The sequence below is a fragment of the Lacerta agilis genome, chromosome 17 (assembly GCF_009819535.1).
Source record: "Lacerta agilis isolate rLacAgi1 chromosome 17, rLacAgi1.pri, whole genome shotgun sequence".
In the NCBI taxonomy this organism is placed as follows: domain Eukaryota; kingdom Metazoa; phylum Chordata; class Lepidosauria; order Squamata; family Lacertidae; genus Lacerta; species Lacerta agilis.
The window spans coordinates 13844685-13865545 of NC_046328.1; the positions used below are offsets into that span (position 1 = coordinate 13844685).

A 20861-nucleotide genomic window follows, 5' to 3' on the forward strand; every position below is an offset into this window, starting at 1 on the left:
TCTTGGTACAGACTTCCCCTGCCTTTCACCTTCGTTTCTAATACCAAATATTACTTTAATAACAACATATAAAGAATTAACACCTAATCTTGTTTTATAACATGCAAAAATTTAACAAAACTAACTTAACAAAAATTTAATCATATTATAACTTCATATTAATTCCACACATAATTCTAGTACTTAACACATTATTCTCAATTTAAATCACAACAAATATCCTCTTTCTCTATAACTGCTGTTAATAACAAAAAATTTAATATCTCTTTTCTTAGTCCAAAAGCTTAAAATCTTGACACGCCGGATTCAGGTTACCATAGTTTATCATTTTTTCTTTTTACCGTTAATACAGTTCACCCTATCCCCCTTCTGTCCATTTTCTTTAGTCGTCTTACTCCAGAGCCGCTCCTCGAAGTGTCATTTTTCCTTACAAGTCCACAGATCCAGACAAAAACCAAAACAGTCCCTGCATAGAGCTTCAGGGTGCGCAAATCCTCTTCTTCCAGCTTCTCCGGTTCACCATACCATTCCTCTTTTATTTGTAGACACAATTTTTTCACCGACGCTCCCGGGCTCTCACCTCGAGAGTTAGATATAACAATTCTCCTCGTCCTTTCATTTTTCCAGAGTCGCCAGACCATTCCATCCTGTTCTTCAATCATCCCCTTCAGTTCCATGCCAAGGCTCCCTTCCAATGCAGCCATTTCTTGTAAAGTCTCCTCTGTGGGATATATCTTTTCTGACATGTCCCGGTTCAAAATCTCCAATTTTCGGTTGAGCAGTTCCAGTCTCATTATAGTAATCCTTTGTTCATCACTCATCTCACAGTTCATCACCAGATCGAAAACAAAACCCAGCATGGCAGAAGCGGGCATAGGTGTCAAGTTACAGTTTCGATTTTCAAGCTTCTCCATCTTAATGCCAGTGACTTTCCACTCAATCCCGATCTTTCGCGGCCATTTTCCCTGTATCCAGGGTGCAAGAACCACAGATTTTAAAAAGAGATATTCCACAAACTTGTTCCCCAGAGGGAGATCAAAGAAGTCTCATTTGTCAAAATTGAAATACTTTATAGCCATCACTGTAACAGCAGTCTCTTAAACTGGTTACTTTCTATCCCCCGAAGGGAGGGAGGCAGGCTTCCTTTCCAAATGTCACCCGGGTCGTTAAAAAAAGTACAAAAACGAGTCCAATCCACTACTCACGGCCACCGGGTTTCTTTAATTCCAAACTTGATAGGTAGAACATTGACGCTCGTCATCATCTCCGTTAAGATGATTGTGAAATTAGTGAAATGTATAGACCTGAAAAGCATAAATAAAATTAAAGGGGGGGGGAACAGTGCTGCTGGTAGAGGGAACTTGCAGTGGAGGAATAGGGATTGGGTCCCTGTCGTGTGGGCCCAAGAAATCTGCAACCTGCCCTAGGGAGTGAGTGAATACAACAGGCTGGAGAAGGAGGAGAGACCCATTTTGGCTGGCAGACCCAGTTGCTGGGTCTTAGTAAGATATTCCAAATACCGTACTTTTCCGTGTATAAGGCTATGTTTTTTTACTTTAAAATTATGTGGGGAAACGGTGGGTCATCTTATACATGGGGCAATCTCCCCCCCCCCTATTTTCTTAAATTTGAGTCTCTAAAAATAGGGGACATCTTATACATGGTTGCATCTTATACACGGAAAAATACGGTAAATATTCGGAAGATTCTGCTTATGTGGAGCCTAGAATTTGCAGCAGGAAATGCTCTGCGGAGACTTCAGGTGCAACAGACTGAGACCGAAACTGATGGGCAGCAGATAAGGCTGATGTCACCGGGCTGGGTGGGTGGGGAGGATGACGCCGGCGGCCAACGTGACTGGTCCTCGTGTCTCGATTTCACACCTGGGTGAGTTTTACCTTTTGCCCAATGGAGCTTTCTAGTCCTGGGCTGTGAGCGTCATTAATGGTTGATGGAAACGGGCATGAAGGGCACAGCCGGGCAGTTAATTTTAACTCTGGTGTCATGGTTTCCCATCCAAGCCGCCCACATAGCAGCGAAGCAGCCTGAGAGGCACCTGCCCTTCCAGCCGGACTCCCCTTCCTCCTTTCCTTCCCCTCCAAAAGCCTCTGTCTGGTGCAGGATGGAGGGCCGGTTCTCTGGGCTGGTGAGTAACATGAGCTTTGCTAAGAGGGTGATTACGGGAGGAGGAATCAGCTCCCAGGTTGGTCTGCGAGAGCCCCAGGAAGACAAGCGTTCCTTCTCAGGCTCTGCTAAGTTGGGGAGGACCAGATACCTCACCCTCTCCAGCCCAGTCCAGCCCAGTCTGCCTACTCCTCCGCATGAATCACGAAGCTGTGGCTCAATTGCTGCGGTCACAGTCAGGGGGTCAGGATGCCCTCAACCTCATAGGAAGGTGTGCCCAGCATGCTGTGGGGCTGTCTCATCTGCAGGCCTGTCCCCCCCCCCCACATTATTTTGGTTTGGACCAGGCATAGGCAAACTCCGCCCCTCCAGATGTTTGGGACTACAATGCCCATCATCCCTGTCCTGTTAGCTAGGGGTGATGGGAATTGTAGTCCCAAACACCTGGAGGCGCGGATTTTGCCTATGCCTGGTTTGGACCCAAGTGAGCCCTGGCTGGCAGTTCCTCAGGGCTTCCTTTTCTATTTCTAGAACTTTCTAAAAGTCCTGATATAGGATGGTGCTAGCCACATCTGTCTGAACTTCTCTCCTCCTCCTCACACCTTCCCTCATCTTTGGCCTCATAATGTTAAAGCGTCAAACAAAAATGATCATTCCCAAACCAAAGTTGAGCTCTCTTTTTCTCTGCGTGTGTGTGTGAGAAAGAGAGAAAAGCTAGCCAGCAATAAATCACACAGAGTCCATGAAGCTAACTCTTTATTAGCAGAAACCAGGCCAGCTCAGAGGAGCCAGGCGTAATGAGCACAGCGACTCTTCTCAGTAGGTCTTGATGTCCCTATGAGGCAGTTGCAGATGCTGAAGACCCCCGCCTTCCCATAGCTGACTTAAGTCTCCTCCCCTCCTGCATCCTTCTCAAGCAATCTGAGCTCCCTCCTCTTCATAACTCTTCTGGTCCTGGGAGACCGGTGGGGAGGGGAGCTTGTTGCAGCAGGAGGGGAAGACACCCTGGCTTCTTCACCAGCCTGACTCATCTTTACCTCGGCCTACCTTCTCTCTTGCTTCCGCCTCTGATTCTGGACTTCTCTCTGCCACAGACTCTCCCTGCTCACTAAACCCTGTTAGCTCTTCAGCTTCCAACACCTCTTCCTCCCAGGCTTCTCCCTCTGACCACTCATCATCGTCCCACCACCAATCCCCAAGCTCTGAGCCTTCTTCCTCTGGTGGTTTCCCAACTAGTACCTCCCACCGTTCCTCTGTGTCCAGCAAGTCCATGACTGTGTGTGTGGATGCTGAAGCCTTGATATCTGCATTTAGACTCAGGGTTGCATCCAGCTAAGACCCATCGCAATCAAGGGACCTGTGTTAGCCATATCCATTAACTTCAGTGGGACTATTTGAGAAGGACTAGTGTTGGACACAAGTCTCATTCAGTCTGAAGAGGGTGATGGCAGACTGAATTAGATTTCCTCTGCAGGTCATCATGTGGCATCCCTACAGAGGATTCTGAAAGGAAGAAGCAAAGTCTGATCACCAATTTTAAAAAAAACAAAACTCCATTGCTTCTTCATCCCAGAATCTGAGGTGCCCAGTGGTACATTTTAGAGGGGTTTTTTTGGGGGGGGGAGGGGAGTGTTCTCCCATTGTCAGGCTTCACGGAATCCTATCCCTCCCACAGTGGCAGCAAAGAAGAAGATTAAAAAAGAAGAGTTCTTACCAAGTAGTTTATTCAATAATCACAGCGAGAGACAAAGGAATGCAGTCTCTCTCTAGATAATGGCGTTGCTTCAAGTAAAGTCCCACCCCCTCTACGCCTCTACTATTCTACGTCACCACTGCATTGGCTAATCTGACCTTTCTGCCTTTGAGCTTTCTGTTCTACTACCCTCAATGTCAGGGCCGTCTTACCCATAGGCACTAGGGGTGCGGGGCACCCGGTCACCGGGCTCTCAGGGGCGTCAGGCCTAGAGTCCAGGGCTCAAGTGTTGAGTCTGGGGAAGAGCCCACCCATTGGTCGGAGTGCCACGCCGGGCTCTTCTGCTGTGGGTGGCTCTGTGCCGTGAGTTCAGGGGTGACCAAGCCAGCGAGACGCTGGGGCAGCCGGCCGGCTCCATCCACCTGCACACCTGGGACTGGGCAACCTGGGGTGGGGGCGCCGGGCAGATCTTTGCACCCCGGTGCCGCATATGCTTAAGACAACCCTGCTCAATGCCCACCTAGTCTTGGAAGAGGGGGGTCAGGAATGCTTTCCAACGACACTGAGTCTTTCAGCTGTCTCTCCCCTGGTGCTGCTTCTTCCTGCTATTCCTCTCCCAATATTTCCCAGCTTCTCTCCTCTGCAGCCTCTGAACTATGCCCTTCTGCAAACCGCTGTTCTAAATCTATACTGTCCTCCTGTTCTCTGGAAGGTTCAGGAGAGGGGCGGGGTGGCTCACACCATTCCTCCTCACCAGCCCCTGACACCCATGAACCAACACAACGGCCGTTGGTTTCTATATGCCAAAAATAAAAGAAAGCTGCCATGCTACTCCTATAGAAATCGAGCAAAAACGATTGAAAGCAAATTTGCTCACTGAGCATCATTTCATCCATGAGCAGGACTGGGGATTTCGCAGCAAGGGCGTCCCAAATACCACCCCATCCCCTGCATCACCTCTGAGCATGACCCCCCTGAGATTTAAACCCATTTCCTATGGGCGCTTTGAGGAAGGGTGACGGGTGGTCTTTCTTTCCTCCAGGCTCTTGTGTCTTTTTTCTCCCATCGCAGATTCGGCACCAGAAGTTTTACCAAATGATCCTCGTGCTGGGGATTGGTGGCAACTTCCAAATTGGCTATCAGATTTCTGTGATCAACTATCCCTCCATGGTAAGCAGCCCCTTAAGCAGCTGCACCCGGTGGAGGGGGTGAGCAGGAGCAATGACTGACCAGACAGCCTGCCTCCTCTCCACCAAGTGATGCTCACCCTGGTTCCATTCCATAGCTGCCTCCTGCTCCTTCCATGGCCCAGGAGAAGGCAGTAGGTGGTGGAGGAACACCCTCTTTCCATAAGTTTAGCAGGTCAAACAGAATTGCTTTGCTGATGCCTCATTCTGAGAGTGGGAGAGGAAGGGAATTGAATTGGATTTAAGGTTAACACACACACACCCGGCTTACTCACAAGGCTTTTAACCAGGGTAGCAGACGAGCTGCATCTTCAAAGCACATTTCCTGCCCAAAGAATCCCAGGAATTGTTGTTCATTAAGGGTGTTGGGAATTGTAGCTATGTGAGGGGTGAACTATAGTTCCCATTATTCTTGGGCGGGGGGCGGGGAGTGCTTTGAAGGCAGTGCTCCCCCCCAGGGGGTACTCGAGAGTACGCAGTACCAGCACCCCTCTTTTTTGTTAAAATGTGTGGCACTTACTGTAACAATTTCATGGTGATTATGGGCGCCTCTTTTTCTAGAAAATAAAAAGCACTGTTTGAAGGTACGGTGTATATACCAGTTCTAGCTGGACTGAGCAGGAGCTGAGGCTTGCAGTAACTCTGAATGAGCTGGCGGTCGTTTGCTTAAATTGGAGAGCACTGAGAAGTGTGTCTTCTTTGCCTGCTAGAAAGTCCCCAAAAAGAGTTCCTCCATTTGATCAATGTTCTAAAATACTCTCTTGGCATTTTTGAAAATTTGCAATCCGTTTCTCTCAGCAGTAGAACTTGAGACAGGAATACAGCAGTGCCTTGGTTCTCAAATGGCTTGGCTCCCAAACAAATTGGCTCCCGGCTGTAAGTGTTCTGGTTTGCGAACGTTTTTTGGAAGGCAAACATCCGACACGGCTTCCGCTTGACTATAGGAAGCTCCTGCGGCTAATCAGAAGCCGTGCCTTGGTTTTTGAATGACTTCGGGAGTCGAAGGGACTCCCGGAACAGATTACCGTATTTTTCGCTCCATAAGACTCACTTTTTTCCTCCTAAAAAGTAAGGGGAAATGTCTGTGCGTCTCATGGAGCGAATGGTGGTCCCTGGAGCTGAATTTTCCCAGGGGCCAAAAGCAGACCGTGCTTTTTATTTTACAAAGAGAAAAGGGAGTGTTGAAAGGACCCCGCTCAGCAGCTGATCAGCAAGAGATCGGGAGAGAGATCAGAGTCCCCGGCTCCCTTTCAGCCCCGCCCTCCATTGTTGAATGTTTTGCAGAGGGAGGTTGTTTGTTTCCCCAGCGACATGTGACTGGCTGATTAGATTATCTGTCTGGAAACTGTAGAAAAGGCTCCCTTTCCTTTAGAAGCTGCAGAAATGTGAGTTGAACCCCATAAAAACAGGGCTTTTCCTCTTTGCTTTTCCCCCTTTGCAAAAGGAGCTTTGCTTTCCCCCTTTGCAAAAAAAGCTGCAACACTTTTAGCTGATCCTCAAAAAAAAAACAGGGTTTTCCCTTTGCAAAAAAGCTGCAAAACTTTTAGCTGATCCTCAAAAAACAGGGCTTTTCCCTTTGCAAAACTTTTAGCTGATCCTCAAAAAAACAGGGCTTTTAGAAGAGGAAAACCAGAAAAATAATTTTGTTTTTCTTGTTTCCTCCTCTAAAAACGTGGTGCGCCCTATGGTCCGGTGCGCCCTATGGAGCGAAAAATACGGTAAGTTCGACAACCAAGGTACTGTACCAGTGTACTTATTTAGGAATAATAAACAACTTGACCGATGCTATTTTCCCAAACCATGAGATTATGGTGTATGCATTTTCCAAGACTGAAATATCTGTTTCATCTCATTTACTGCTGGTTTGCAATTGAAACCTATGACACTTTTTATATCTGAGCAGAGAAATAATCCCAAAATATTTTTTTGGGAGAGGTAGGGAAGCAAACACTTTTAAAGGGTTAAGAAGTAATTCTGCATGATGATGATGATGATGATGATGATGATGAAGCATTAGCTAATGCCTCAACTCCTTCCTTCCTTCCTTCCCTCCCTAGTATATCAAGAAGTTCATGAATGAGACCTGGCTAGAGCGCTCTGGCTCCCCGCTGCCTGAAGGTGCCCTCTTGTTCCTGTGGTCATTCATTGTGTCTATCTATGGTGTAGGAGGATTGCTGGGCTGCCTCTGCAGTGCCTACCTGACTGTAAAATATGGCAAGTATGTAATAGTCCAAACGGGTTGCCAGAAAAGAACTCCCTGAACTTTGGTACACATCCATCCTGCCCTCTGGCTCTGTGTTCAAACCTAGCTGCTGAGATATTCCCTGTCGGAGTTTTCTTACAGCTGAATTTATAGCAGGGTGTGTGAGATCCTGGTGCATGAGAAATCCTGCTTCTCTTGGGACGGCTTTTACTGTTTTACTGTTATTTCTGGTGCCTCCTCTAGCGCTCCGCAATCCAGGGCAGCCAGAGGCAGAATCAGTGCTATCCCTACCCGGGAGGTGCTGGAAAAGGACAGAGTTACCGGTATTCTTTCTCTCTCTGCAACCTCCCTTGGCTGCAGTGGAGGACGCTGGCTTCCCATGGCCAGTGCACACAGAAGCGTCTGCCTTTGGAAATGGGGGCGGAGCACCTTGGCCTTGGCCTCAGGCAGCAAAATGTCCTGGGCTGGCCCTGGCAGGAAGGGTGCTCTCCACTGGCTTAGGAAGCTCTGAACATATTGGGGCTTGTCAGAGGTTCTGCAGCAGGCCAGATATGAGTGATCTCCCCCCACCACCACTCTCTGCATCCCCTCTGCCACCCCATTTCTGTGCCCTCGGATTCAGGAAGAGGACCATGCTGGGGACCGACCTGCTCATCCTCGCGACGGCTCTGCTCGTGGCTTTCAGCAAGAGAGCCAAGTCCTTCGAGATGATCCTGATCGGGCGGTTCCTCTTTGGCGTGAGCGCCGGTAAGGTCTTGGGGCATCGCCGCAGTAGCCTTGCGAGGACTCCAGAGCCCAGGCATTGCCATCAGCTGGCAAGGGGGCCAGCTCCCCACTGAAACCTCCCAACTCCCCTCTCCATTTGAAGGGAGCAAGCAGCTTGTGCTACATTTGGCAATGTGCAGGGGCCATTGGACAACCATTGTGGGGTGGGTGGGTGGGTGGGTGGATTTGGTAAGGGCAGGGGCATAGGAAGGGGGGCGCCCTGTGTGCCCTCACTGAGGGGGGTGACATTCAGCGCGCTGCCTGCCCACTACGCCGAAGCCTAGGCTGAGACGTTGGGGGTAAGGGGGAGGAGCTGTGCCACTTTGCCAACGGCATTCCCCCCTTCCCACTTCATTTTGACAGCTTGGGGGAGGCTTGGGAGTCACAAGCAGGCGGGTGGCAAACCAGGGCACACGCGCTGCTCCGGGCACCTGAGTGGCTATCCCATGCCTGTGAGGGCACCCTCCACACCATGCCCCCATCAGGAACATGCCCGCCGTGGGCAGCGCAGGCATATGCTCCACCGCTGGGTAAGGGGTTCGGCTCATACATCCGTGGTCTGTTTGGTTCAGCTCACAGCCACATCAGCCCCCTTTTCTTGGGGTGCTTCTCTCCCTTTTGACTCTGTTTCTCTCTTGTCCTTCTTTCTTTCCATGCCCCAGGCTTCTGCTTGACCATCCACCCCCAGTATGCCGGAGAAGTTTCACCCAAGAAGCTCCGAGGCTTTGCAAATGCTACATCCGCCTTCTTTTGGTCCTTGGGGAAATCCTTGGGCCAAATCCTGGGGCTCAGGTACACCCGAGGGTCCTTGCACCTCCCAGGGTGGATAAAAGGCTCCCTTTCTCTGGCTGGGCCACCGTACCAGCTCTCTGCCCACCGCCTCCTGAGCATGGACCGAGCTGAGCGGACCTGTGCTCTGATTCCACGTGAAGCCTCACCTGATCCTCCTCCTCCTCCTCTCCAGGGAGTGCCTGGGCACAGAGTCCTCCTGGCCTTCGCTCCTGGCCTTCATTGGGGCCACAGCCTTCCTCCAGCTGCTAACTCTGCCCTTCTTCCCCGAATCTCCTCCGTACCTCTTGATCCAGAAGGGAAACGAAGGCGCCTGCGTGAGGGGTGAGGCCTCCATGGACTGCCCTGGGGAGAAAGGGGGATAGAAAACAGGAAGGGGGGGAGAGACTAGACAACATCTTGGCCAACGCTTCATCTCTCACACACACATTTTCCAGGGGAAAAAAGTGGGGCTCTTGAGGTGGAACGGGCAGCTTAAAACTTCCTCAGGCCTGCCAGTTCTTCACGACAACTCCCCACCTCAGATGTAAAGCATTATTGTTAGAAGTGGCATTGTTATGGAACCACCCTAGCCTAGAGAATGAAGACATCCTCTGCGAGCCTCCTCACAGCAACTGCCCATTCCCCTCTGCTTTCCAATGTCTGCTGCATTGCCCCCTCCTTTTGCTCTCAGGGGTGTGGCTGCCTGGCAACCACCCACATCATTGTCCCCACCCTCCCTCCCTCCCTCCCTCCTGGATTTGTCAGTAAGGCCGGCTCCTTCCTCTTCTCCCCGCACCCTCCCAGCCATGCACCAGCTCTGGGGCCAAGAAGATCACCAGCAGGAGCTCAGTGACCTGAAGCAGGAAGCAGAAAACAGCACCAAAGTCCTGAGTGCGAGAGAGCTGTTCAGAGACCAGTCCCTGCGCCGTCAGCTGCACATCCTCATAGCGGTCGTCGTCACCCTCCAGCTCTGCGGCATCAATGCAGTTGAGTTCCGCAGGCTCCCCCTGGCTGCAACGATGCAAAGCCCTGCCTTTAGGTTTGGAGGGACTCGGCAACATTGGCGAAGAAAAAACGCTTGTGCATTCTGACACGGTGACACCAGATGGCGCTGTGGAGTTCCGTTTTTTGCTAACCCGGTTTCTCATGCAAAGTTTGCAACGCCGTTTAACGGAAACGCTTCTTTGATGTGTCTAGATCCAGCCTTGGCTCAGGCTCCTCCCAGAATAGAAAACAAGCACAGATGAGAAAGAGAAGGTGTAGACTGGATTACCTAAATGACAGGGCTGGGAGGAAGAAGAGGATAATGGGTGATAGAAGCAATGGGCTTACACTGCAGAAAGGCAGACTGAGGTTTAGCATCAGAGAATGCTTCAGAACGCTAATGATCTTCAGGAATGGAAAGGTGTCTTGATGGGTTGGGGAGGCTGCCAAGTATAGCTGAAGGCAGCAGCCGGAGGACAGGGCCTCTCCTTCCAAGACCTTCTCTCTTACCAGTGTTTTGACATGTGAGGCTTAACAATCTTCTCTGCTAATATTTTACTTGGGTGCCTGATCAGTGGCGATGCAGGAGACAGGCTCCTGAAATGCAAGCAGGCATTCTAGCCTGGGTAGGATTCGAATTTCCATGGGGTGCCAGCTGGAGGCAGGTGTGAAGGTTCAGGTGTGAAGGTGCTCCGAGCTGGCTGCCCTGAAGACTCACCTGGGGGGGGGCACCTGCAACCTTAGCCCAAGGGAGCCAAAGCACAAGGAATCTGTATCTGAACACATGAAACTCTCCCTTGATGACAGGCTTCTTTGCCCATTTGCTTTGGTCGCAGTCGCCTTAATGCCAGCTCTTATGAACCAAGTTGGCAAGCATGCAATGCCCCCCAGGGTTGCCCTGGAGGTGGGAGCAGCCAACAAGAGCCCCTTTTCCCATCTCCTTCCTTTCTCCACAGGTCTATTTCTACACTTTCGAAGTCTTCCGCACAGCCGGTTTTGAAGAGGGCCTCCTCCCTTACGTCTCGCTGGGCGTGGGCTTCTGTGAGCTCCTCTCCTCCTTCCTCTGTGTAAGACCCTTTCCCAGGCAGTCCCCTTTCTTCTGCCATTTTCCAACGAGAGCTGCGAGTGTGTGGAGCTCCTTTCCTCCTTCCCCGTTGGTGTGCCGCCTGGCACCGTCTCTCCACTCCAGCCATGGGCTGCTGCAGATGCACCTCTTTGCTCCAGCCTTTGGGAAATGGAAGAACCATTTTCTTGTCTCCTCCCTGGCGTGTGTTTAGAGGGGTTATATCGTTTCAACTGAACTGTTTTCATACACTGTAACTCACCCTGAAGCCTCATGGTGAAGACCAGGGGTCGCCAAACTAAGGTCCGCGGGCCGGATACGGCCCAAGGGACTCAGTTATCCGGCCCGCGGTGCCCCCCGCCACCGCCCATTCTTACCGGCGCGGCGTGGCTGCCCACTTCTGGGTCAGCGCGGCGCCAGAAATAGCTTGTGCGCATGCGCAAGTGTCACTTCCAGCGCACTTCCGGGTCTGCGGAGGCCCGTGTGCATGCACACAAGCTATTTCCAGTGCTCCACCGACCCGGAAGTGCACCGGAAATGACACTTGCGCATGTGCACAAGCTATTTCCGGCACCACGCTGACCCGGAAGTGTGCCAGAGATAGCGAGTGCGTGTGTGCTCCCCTGCCCTCTGGCCTGCCATGCAATCAGCGCTGGAGGAACCGGCCCAAGGCAGGGTAAATTTGCCGACCCCTGGTGAAGACAGAGTAAGAATTGCAATAAGTAATGATGAGGATGATAATTACTCTTCCCCCTTCTTCAGATTCTGACAATTGAGAGGTTTGGACGGCGGACCCTCCTGTGGCAGGGCTGTGGTATGATGGCGCTTGTCCTCTTTCTCCTCACAATTACTCTCTCGGTACAGGTAAGAGCCAGGTTCCCTGGAGGGGCGAGGCAGAGGCAAACAGGGAATCCAAGCAGGTCCCAGGGCCCTACAAAGCTTCTCAGGCCCACTTTCCTAGAAGGCCGCCCCATGGCTGTGGCAGGGTGGGGCAAGGGTTCTGTCGCTGGTTAAGAGTATGAGGCTCCTTTGTAACTCACACCAAGTGTTATCAGAAAAATACCTCTAATTCTCTTATGGGGTATCTAGAGCCCTTATAGGGTCCCTCTATAGATCTCTATCGGTCAGAGAGAAAGCAGAGGCCAACCAGAGTATAGGGACACGGGTGGCGCTGCGGTCTAAAACACTGAGCCTCTTGGGCTTGCCAATCAGAAGGTCAGCAGTTCAAATCCCCATGACGGAGTGAGCTCCCATTGCTCTATCCCAGCTCCTGCCAACCTAGCAGTTCAAAAGCACGCCAGTGCAAGTAGATAAATAGGTACCACAGCGGCGGGAAGGTAAATGGTGTTTCCGTGCGCTCTGGTTTCCGTCCCGGTGTCCTGTTGCGCCAGAAGCGGCTTAGTCATGCTGGCCATATGACCTGGAAAGCTGTCTGTGGACGAACACCGGCTCCCTCTGCCTGAAAGCGAGATGGGCGCCACAACCCCATAGTCGCCTTTGATTGAACTTAACTATCCAGGGGTCCTTTACCTTTTTTTACCTGTTGAAAGCAAAGCAGCTAGTAAGTCTGATCTGTATTAAAAGGAAATAAACGGTTGCAACAGGGTCCCCACTCACCACACACAGGAGGGAGGAGAACCCCAAACAATGGTGTGCAAGCGCCTATAAAGACTTTCGAAATTGCCCACCCTGCAGCCCAAGACCACCACCCCCAAAACATCATACATGCATCATAGAAGGAGGCAGTCTCCAGCAGAAATTGAGTGTTGCTTCTCTCCTGTCTGCCAGGATACCTGATAATGCCTTACTTGATTTCATTTTATGGGTAGCCTGGCCATTCCTTTGAGATGATAGTTTGCTCAGCTTAACAGATACCTGCCAGACTATATTCGAAAAGGGAGGGCAAGCCCCTACAGTCCAAAGACAATTGGAAAGCTTTTCCCATTTCCTTCTTCCTTGCAGAGAAATATTTGAGGTCAATTTTGGAGAGTGAAAAAAATGTCTTCAGGATTGCTCTCCTGTACTGTTTCAGACACGTGGTTTATACTGGTAAAACTCGAAAAATTAGAATATCGTGGAAAGGTTCATTTCTTTCAGTAATTCAACTTAAAAGGTGAAACTAATATATGAGATAGACTCATGACATGCAAAGCGAGATATGTCAAGCTTTTATTTGTTACATTTGTGATGATTATGGCGTACAGCTGATGAGAACCCCAAATTAACAATTGCAACTTGGGGGTTTTCATCAGCTGTACGCCATAATCATCACAATTATAACAAATAAAGGCTTGACATATCTTGCTTTGCATGTCATGAGTCTATCTCATATATTAAACTCCAGTAGCTAATGAAAACAATTGCTTACATAAATGGACTTTTCCACGATATTTTAATTTTTCGAGTTTCACCTGCCTACTTATGTATGTGTTTTCCTTGTACATCTATGAACATTTATTCTATATCTGAGACTTTAGAATTCTTACAACACAAGAGAGAGAGAGAGATGAAGCAGGGAGCCGTGAAACCCCATGTACACCAGGGCCGGCCCGCCCATGAGGCAATGTGAGGCAGTTGCTCACTGTCTCCTTTGCTTCTTGCCCTGCTCCTCTCCAGACTCCCCAACACACCTTCGGTGCTCTGTGGCTTCTCTGAGCCACATCTAGTCACCTCCATCAGCAGCAACACCAAAAAGTAGGAGGGGGTGGGTGCCATTTTCTGTTTTGCGTCCAGCGGCAAAACAACACTGCCCCCCCTTCCCAATTCTTCAGCAGACTCCTTCTGTTTCAATGTCTAAACACCTGCCGAGAGGCGGGAAATTGGGAATACGCAATAGTTAGCTGATTTCTGGTCTTAACATGTTTTTATAAGGTGCCTGTTGCATGGCTTTATGTCCAAACTGCTTTGATGGTTTCTTTACGAAATAGTGATGTATGGTTTGTTTGTTTTTATACCCAGTGTGAATTCACTGGAGCCTGTCTTTTTTTCCTCTCCTCCCTCATCCCACCCCTAGAACAAATCCCACTGGGCGTCGTACTGCAGTGTCACTCTGGTTTTCCTCTTTGTTCTCTTCTTTGGAATCGGACCAAGTGAGTAGAGCTTGTCGGAACACGTCTGGGGGGCACAGGCAGCCCCCGGGATGAGACAAACCTCTCCAGGCGTCTTCCTAATGAAGCGCAGCCCGGGTCATCCATAAATCTCCAGTCTCAGCACGCAATAGCGCTACATATCAGAAGACTATGTCCACGCTGTAATAAAAATTAGGTTCGGCCCCAGAAGGGAGTCCACAAACCCGAGGGAGAGCCTCAGCAGGGCTCCCCTCCTGTCAAGAGCACCTAAGAACAAATAGAGACGATACAGAATCTCCCAAAGCAAGGCGATAGCCCTTTATTAGAAAACTGCTGCAGCAGGGTGTCTTGCAAGCAAAAGACCACAAACAAAGGCGCGCATGCTCCTATATAGACTTTTGAAATTGCCCCCCTCCAGCTCAAGACCACCCCTCCATACATTAGAATTACATCACAAATTGGGAGGGTCTGGTAGCAGTGATCTGAGCATCTTGGACCCTGCCCCCATGTCTCCTCTCGCCCTCCACCAAAAACCCATCAAGTGAAACAAAATATATTTACATCCCCCTATTTCCCAGCCAAGTTTAATCACACCCTTTTGTCTGGCACTCAGGTATCAGGATGCCAGAGATTATCACTCAGGCAGAGGGCTGCTGAGTAGCTGGAGGGGCAACCCCCCCTTTTTTGTTTTGTTCCTGAGACAAATAAATACTTGGTCAGTTGGGAGTCAGAATGGAGTGAGGCCTGTCTTCCTGGGCTGTTTTTTCAGACATGTGGCCTTATTTGTTTTGGTACATTAATAACAATATATATAAATAAAATACCTTAAAATTCTTACAACAATGCTCACTCAGCAGAGTATAGCAGAAACAAAGTGGAGCTTTGGTGTGTGTATTTTAAGTATTAATTAAGCAATATATACAGCGCAAAGCAATCATGGCATCCTCTCAGTTCTTCTCCAAGAGAGAGAGAGAGAGAGAGAAATAAACAGTACAAAAGTACAGCACAGCGGAAGAGAGATAAGACTGACTTCCGTTCTCACACTTTCCAAGCCTAGAAAGTAAACACTGACATGTGATGTAACAATCACACATCCAGCAACGGAGGAGTGAAATGCTGACAGAGGAGGCCTTTACCCTGGTGGGGCTGGGGGCAACTGCGCCTGGTTGGGGAGGGTGGGGATCTCACCTCCAGGTGTGAGTTGCAAGGTCCTGCTAGGCAACAGCACCGAGGAAGGGGGTCGGTAATGGCACTTGCTCCCCCTTAAACCTTGGCTTATTACCCTTGCAAAAACTCCCCGAATACTTGGATTCTCTTTCGGTAGCAGCCCACAGACACGCCTTTATAAAGGCAAGATTCAACGTCTTCCCTTCCAATGTAATGGAAAGTAGAATCTCTAATGGACAGATATCTCTTTTATGTGATTGTCACTGTGGATCACCTGAATCGCTGCACCACATACTCCTTAGCTGTCCTCATTATTCCTCGCTCAGGAGCAAGTTTCTTGCCCCATATTTAATGGGATGCACGGGTGATGCCAAAGAAACCAAACTGAGATTTCTATTGAACGATGAAGATCCATCTAGATCACGCACTGTTGCCAAATACTTGAACAGAGTCTTAGCTCTAAAGAAGAAAAAAGGGCTCTGATATGCTCAGGAGAACCCTGCTAATCAAGGAGCCAAAATGTGAAAATAGATAGTCGGACAGTCTGTGCTTTTATTTACTAACGAGCAGAGGGTTTCAGCCTCTGGCGAAGGTTTTAAATATTATAGGTTGTTTTGGAATTGTATTTTTATGAGTTGGGCCAATGGCCGTAAATAAAACTTACTTACTTACTTACTTACTTACTTACTTACTTACTTACTTACTTACTTACTGAGGAAGGGGAATAATTGCACTAAGGCCAGACCCAGGAACATGCCAAAACCCCAAGCATTTCTCAGTTGGTAGAACAGACTCTGAATCTCAGAGTTGTGGGTTCAAACCCCATGTTGGGCAATAGATTCCTGCTGGACTACAATTATATGATTCCCTGTGTCTTTCCCTCCTTCCTGCCTCAGATGGAGCCTCCATGTCTGTCATGATGGAAATCTTCAGCCAATCTTCCAGACCAGCGGCTTTCCTGATTGGTGGCTGCCTGAATTGGGCCGGCCTCTTTGTCATTGGAATCACCTTCCCATTTGCTGTGGTTAGTGTCTGTCAGGTTCTCTCCACACACACACACACCTCTCTCTCCTTCCAGCCTTCCTTCCTGCTGCCACGGCTTCTGCCTTCTCCCTATGGCCCCAATAATGCTGGGGCAACACAGCCGGGCAAGCGGGGTATAAATAATAAAAATTTTGTTGTTATTCTTATAAGGCCCCATGCTCAAGAGAGCAGCCTGGTGCTGCCCCAAGGGCAAGGAGATATGTGCATGACTCCTACGGCATCTCTGGTGTCTCTCTGGATAACCATTTCCTCAGAATAGCTTCAGGAGTCCCCCTCCCTCAGCTACACACCTTGGCAATGAAACCCAGTGTGGTGCTGTGCAGGGGGAGACAATATGCTTCAGGTATGGTTGCTGGACTCCAAACCACACCAGCCCTGGCAGGGCCAATGGCCAGGGATGAACTGACTTGCAGCCCACATCATCTGGCTACCCCTGGGGTATGGATAGGCTGCTGGTTGTGGAGCCTTAGCCCAGTATACCTGAAGGAGCGCCTCCACCCCCATCGTTCAGCCCGGACACTGAGGTCCAGATCTGAGGGCCTTCTGGCGGTTCCCTCCTTGCGAGAAGTGAGGTTACAGGGAACCAGCAGAGGGCCTTCTCGGTAGTGGAGTCCACCCTGTGGAACACCTTCTTATCAGATATCAAGGAAATAAACAATGATCTGACTTGTAGAAGACATCTGAAGGCATCCCTGTTTAGGGAAGTTTTTAATGTTTGGTGTTTTATTGTGTTTTTAATATTCTGTTGGGAGCCGCCCAGAGTGGCTGAGGAAACACAGCCGGATGGGCGGGGTATAAATAAATAATGATTATGATTATGATTATGATCATAGGTCAGACTGGCTGACCATAGCTGACCAGTTGCACATTACCCCATCACCTGGAGCTCCTTAGGTGCAGGATGACATGAAAAGCACCTCTAAGTATCTAAAAATGGGCCAAAGGGCCGAACCTGACCTGCCCCTGTTTGCATAATGACCAAGTAACTTTCACACCAGGTCCAGTGCTCTGAGCAGGCTGCTGCAGCGCAGGAAGCCACTGAGCCTGAGGCTGTCAGCTAGGAGCCTCCAGGAGAAACTCCTGTACCAACAGAGCCTGTCAGGCCAGAGATGGGACCCTCCTAGGTACCTTCTCCTGAGGAGCCTCACCAGTCCAGCAGCACAGGGAGCACCCCAAGGAGGAAGGCCCATCTTCAGGCCCTGCAAGCATTTAGAGTTCTCCACAAAGGGTTTTCGTCTATTCTCAGGCTTTGTTGGAGCTACTTGCTCCCGTGGAGCTCTCCATGGTCCTGCAACGCCTGGCCTGCCTTGCTGCTGCCATCATGCCTGAACACAAGGGCAGCTTCCCCGAGGGGTAACTAGACACAATGTTAAACACAGTGTTGTGGTTCACGTTGTTGTTGTATTAATTAATTAATTAATTAATTGATATATTTATTCCCTGCCCATCTGGCTGGGTTTCCCCAGCCACTCTGCGCGGCTTCCAACAAAAGATTAAAATACAATAATTCGTCAGATATTAAAAACTTCCCTAAACAGGGCTGCCTTCAGATGGCTCCTAATTAGGAGTTGTGAGGGTGGAGAATCCAGACCAGGGACAGGATGTGGAAAGAGGGACTTTCAACCTTTCCCTCCTGAAATCAATCCAATCCCTTCCAGGGGTGGGGGGAAGCAAATGGGGGCATTGGGAGGTTATTTTGGTGGGGAAATTCTTCAGGAGGAAAAGGTTGCACCTGTGCATTGTGGCCACCATTGAGAAGGGAAGAAAACAATGAGAGCAAATCACGCTGTCTAGTCTGGGCCTCATTTCTCTCCTGATTCTCCTCCCCTGTGTCTGAATCCCAGCTTCATGTGCTAGCAGACCCTTCTCCCTTCTGGGCAAAGCAGCAGCCTCGGCTGTGACACCATGTGGCCCGGGCCAAAACTTTTTTTTCTTTTTTCTTTTTTATAAAGAATTTATTGGTATTTCCACATTAAACAACAAATAAAAACATACACACATAAGAACACTACAATTACAAATAACAAAAACAAAAAACTTATACATCCCTAACCCGACGTACACAGGAACACACCAACTAATTATTATTTAAATCTTATTTCCAATCTTAATTAGGGACTTCCCCCGTTCTCTCATCTGCGTTCAGTTCTAATTTACTTTAGTAACTTTGTAACTAATTTATCTACATTCACCATTATTCTTAATTCAAATCCATTCACATTCTATCTTATCTCCATTAACTTATAGCTAACCATAATAACAAAAAATTCCTTCTACAGTACTTCTTCTGTACTATTTTAACCTAACAGTATATAACTAAAGCCACTTAAATTCACTGATTTTGCTTTAAATGTCCAGTTTTTCACGCTGTTTTAAATATTCTTCAAATTTATTCCAGTCTTCTTGCACCTTCTCCTCCCTCTGGTCTCGGAGTTTCGCGGTCAGTTCTGCGAGTTCCATAAAGTCCATTACTAGGGCCAAAACTAGACAAACATTGCAAGGGCACAAAGAGGGCTTGCTCAAGGGGTTGACCGTTGCACTCTCTCCCCCCACCCCCATCTTATTTCTAGGATGCTCTGGGCCCTTTCTGTTTCCTCCTCTTCATGGCTGTCCTTGTGGCATCAGGAATCTTCTTCTACCTGTTCCTCCCAGAGACGAAAGGGAAGTCCATTGTGGAAATCACAGAGGAATTCAGCAACCCATCACCTTTTCAGAAGAGACTAACTTCTGCCCTTCGGACAGGCTTCCGGGATGACCTCTCTGCCTATACCAGCTTCTAAGCTCAGCAGCCAAGGGAGAACTTGCTATTAGGAGGCTCTCAAACTGGGCAGGTTTTCAACTGATGTTCACATCAGCAAGAGGCACAGCACTCCCCTTTAAACACACACACAAACCCTCTCTGTGGTCTTACACTATTTGTGCCCCTCTTGCCCACCTTCACAACTGAGGGGGGCCTTTCTCCCACTGCCCTCGTGGTCAATAGCTACACACAAGTTCTTTTCCCCCCTGATTTCTTTTAAGCTGAAGCAAAGGCCACTTCATAGCTGTCACGGTAGGTCAGAGCCAGTTTCAGATGACACACAGTGGACCTTCCCCTCTTTCCTCTCCCCTAAAGAGACTTGAGCTATTGCTCGGGGGGCAAAATCCAATATGCACCCCAAGAAATTTAGAAACACTAGGAATGAAGACCTTGTTGTGGCTGGATGGGCTGTCCAGAGCATCTGTTCAAGTAGGGGTCAGCAAACTTTTTCAGCAGGGGGCTGGTCCACTGTTCCTCAGACCTTGTGGGGGGCCAGACTATATTTTTGGGAGGGGTGAACAAATTCCTATGTCCCACAAATAACCCAGAGATGCATTTTAAATAAAAGGACACATTCGACTCATGTAAAAACACGCTGATTCCCGGACCGTCTGTGGGCCGGATTTAGAAGGCGATTGGGCCAGATCTGGTCCCCAGGCCTTAGTATGCCTACCCATGGTCTAAGGCAGGGATAGGCAACCTCGGCCCTCCAGATGTTTTGGGACTACAATTCCCATCATCCCTGACCACTAGTCCTGTTAGCTAGGGATCATGGGAGTTGTAGTCCCAAAACATCTGGTGGGCCGAGGTTGCCTATGTCTGGTCTAAGGTGTGGTAGCATCCTCAATAGGAGGAATCTTTCTGCTAGGGTTTCTCCTCCACCACCCTTTCCTCTGACTTGCCAGCTGACTGAAATATGGATAGTTGATCTGTGCTGGGGGTTCTGGAGGCTGATTCAACAGGTTCTCTTTCCTCAACAGACTGTGTGTTTTCATAGCAGAGGTTTTGTTCAAGGTGGATAATTAAACGTGACTTTGGTACTACGATGTGTGTTTTTTTGTAATGGGTTTTAGTCAAATGTTCTCCCTGAGCCAGCAGGAATGTGGCTGACGAGACAAGAATGTTACTTGCCCCAAAATGGAAAGAAGCAGAAGTCCCAGTAAAGGAAGAATGGATACAAAAACTTATGGAATATGCAGAAATGGCAAAAATTACCGGGAAAATAAGAAATCAATATAACATTTTTTTTAAATAAAAGAATGGAAATAGTTTATTGAATATTTACAGATAAATCACGAACAGATAAAAACATTGGCAGGGTTATTGTAACAACCTGCAGTTTTATAAGAGTATATATTTATAAAAGATGAACATATGAGCAAATTAAGTTAATTTGGATATGCAGAAGATATTAAAAACAAATTTAACGAACTGCAGAAAGAGGGGGGTGGAAGTCAAGTCTTGAAATGTCAAAATGATTGTAAAATTGGTGAAATGTATAAAACTAATGAAATATATAAACTTGAAAAGAATGAATGAGTAGACAGACAGACAGGAATGTAGCCAACGTAGGACATAGATGATGAACCAATGATGGGACCAATGATGAACAAGGCGAGCTCCGCGAGAGTTGTGCTCCCAGCATCAGCCAAGAGCAATGAAGATGCCACCATTTGGCATGGGGCTTGCAGCTTCCCTTTCTCAGCATCTCTCCTGGCGTTTGACCGACTTCCTTCCACAGCGTGAAGTTCTGGAGCCAAGCAAAGGGGCACTCTAGGTGACTCCACTATCCCTGCCTGCATCTGCAGTGGTACCTTGTGAAGTTCATCTAAGGGTTTTCAGGAAGATCCCCAGCGAGGAGGAATCCTGTCTCCGTTCAATGCATTCTTTCCTAGAAGCCACAGGTGGCAATGGCCTGAAATGACGGCAATGGCAGGGAATCATTTCCGTTCCTATAATTCAGGCATGTCCAACAGGTAGATCGTGATCTAC

General features: G+C 48.8%; 1 protein-coding gene across 1 annotated transcript; it reads left to right on the top strand.

Annotated features, from left to right (window-relative positions):
- The first annotated feature begins 1943 nt into the window (after positions 1 to 1943).
- LOC117061707 (solute carrier family 2, facilitated glucose transporter member 11-like) lies at positions 1944 to 19336 on the top strand. The gene is made up of 12 exons (XM_033174644.1): positions 1944 to 2146; positions 4889 to 4987; positions 7062 to 7222; positions 7830 to 7954; positions 8635 to 8764; positions 8937 to 9085; positions 9548 to 9729; positions 10684 to 10794; positions 11553 to 11654; positions 13804 to 13879; positions 15922 to 16049; positions 18640 to 19336. Exons 1-12 carry the CDS (start codon positions 1952 to 1954, stop codon positions 18847 to 18849), a joined length of 1668 nt encoding a protein of 555 aa, XP_033030535.1. The 5' UTR covers positions 1944 to 1951; the 3' UTR covers positions 18850 to 19336.
- Positions 19337 to 20861: the final 1525 nt, after the last annotated feature.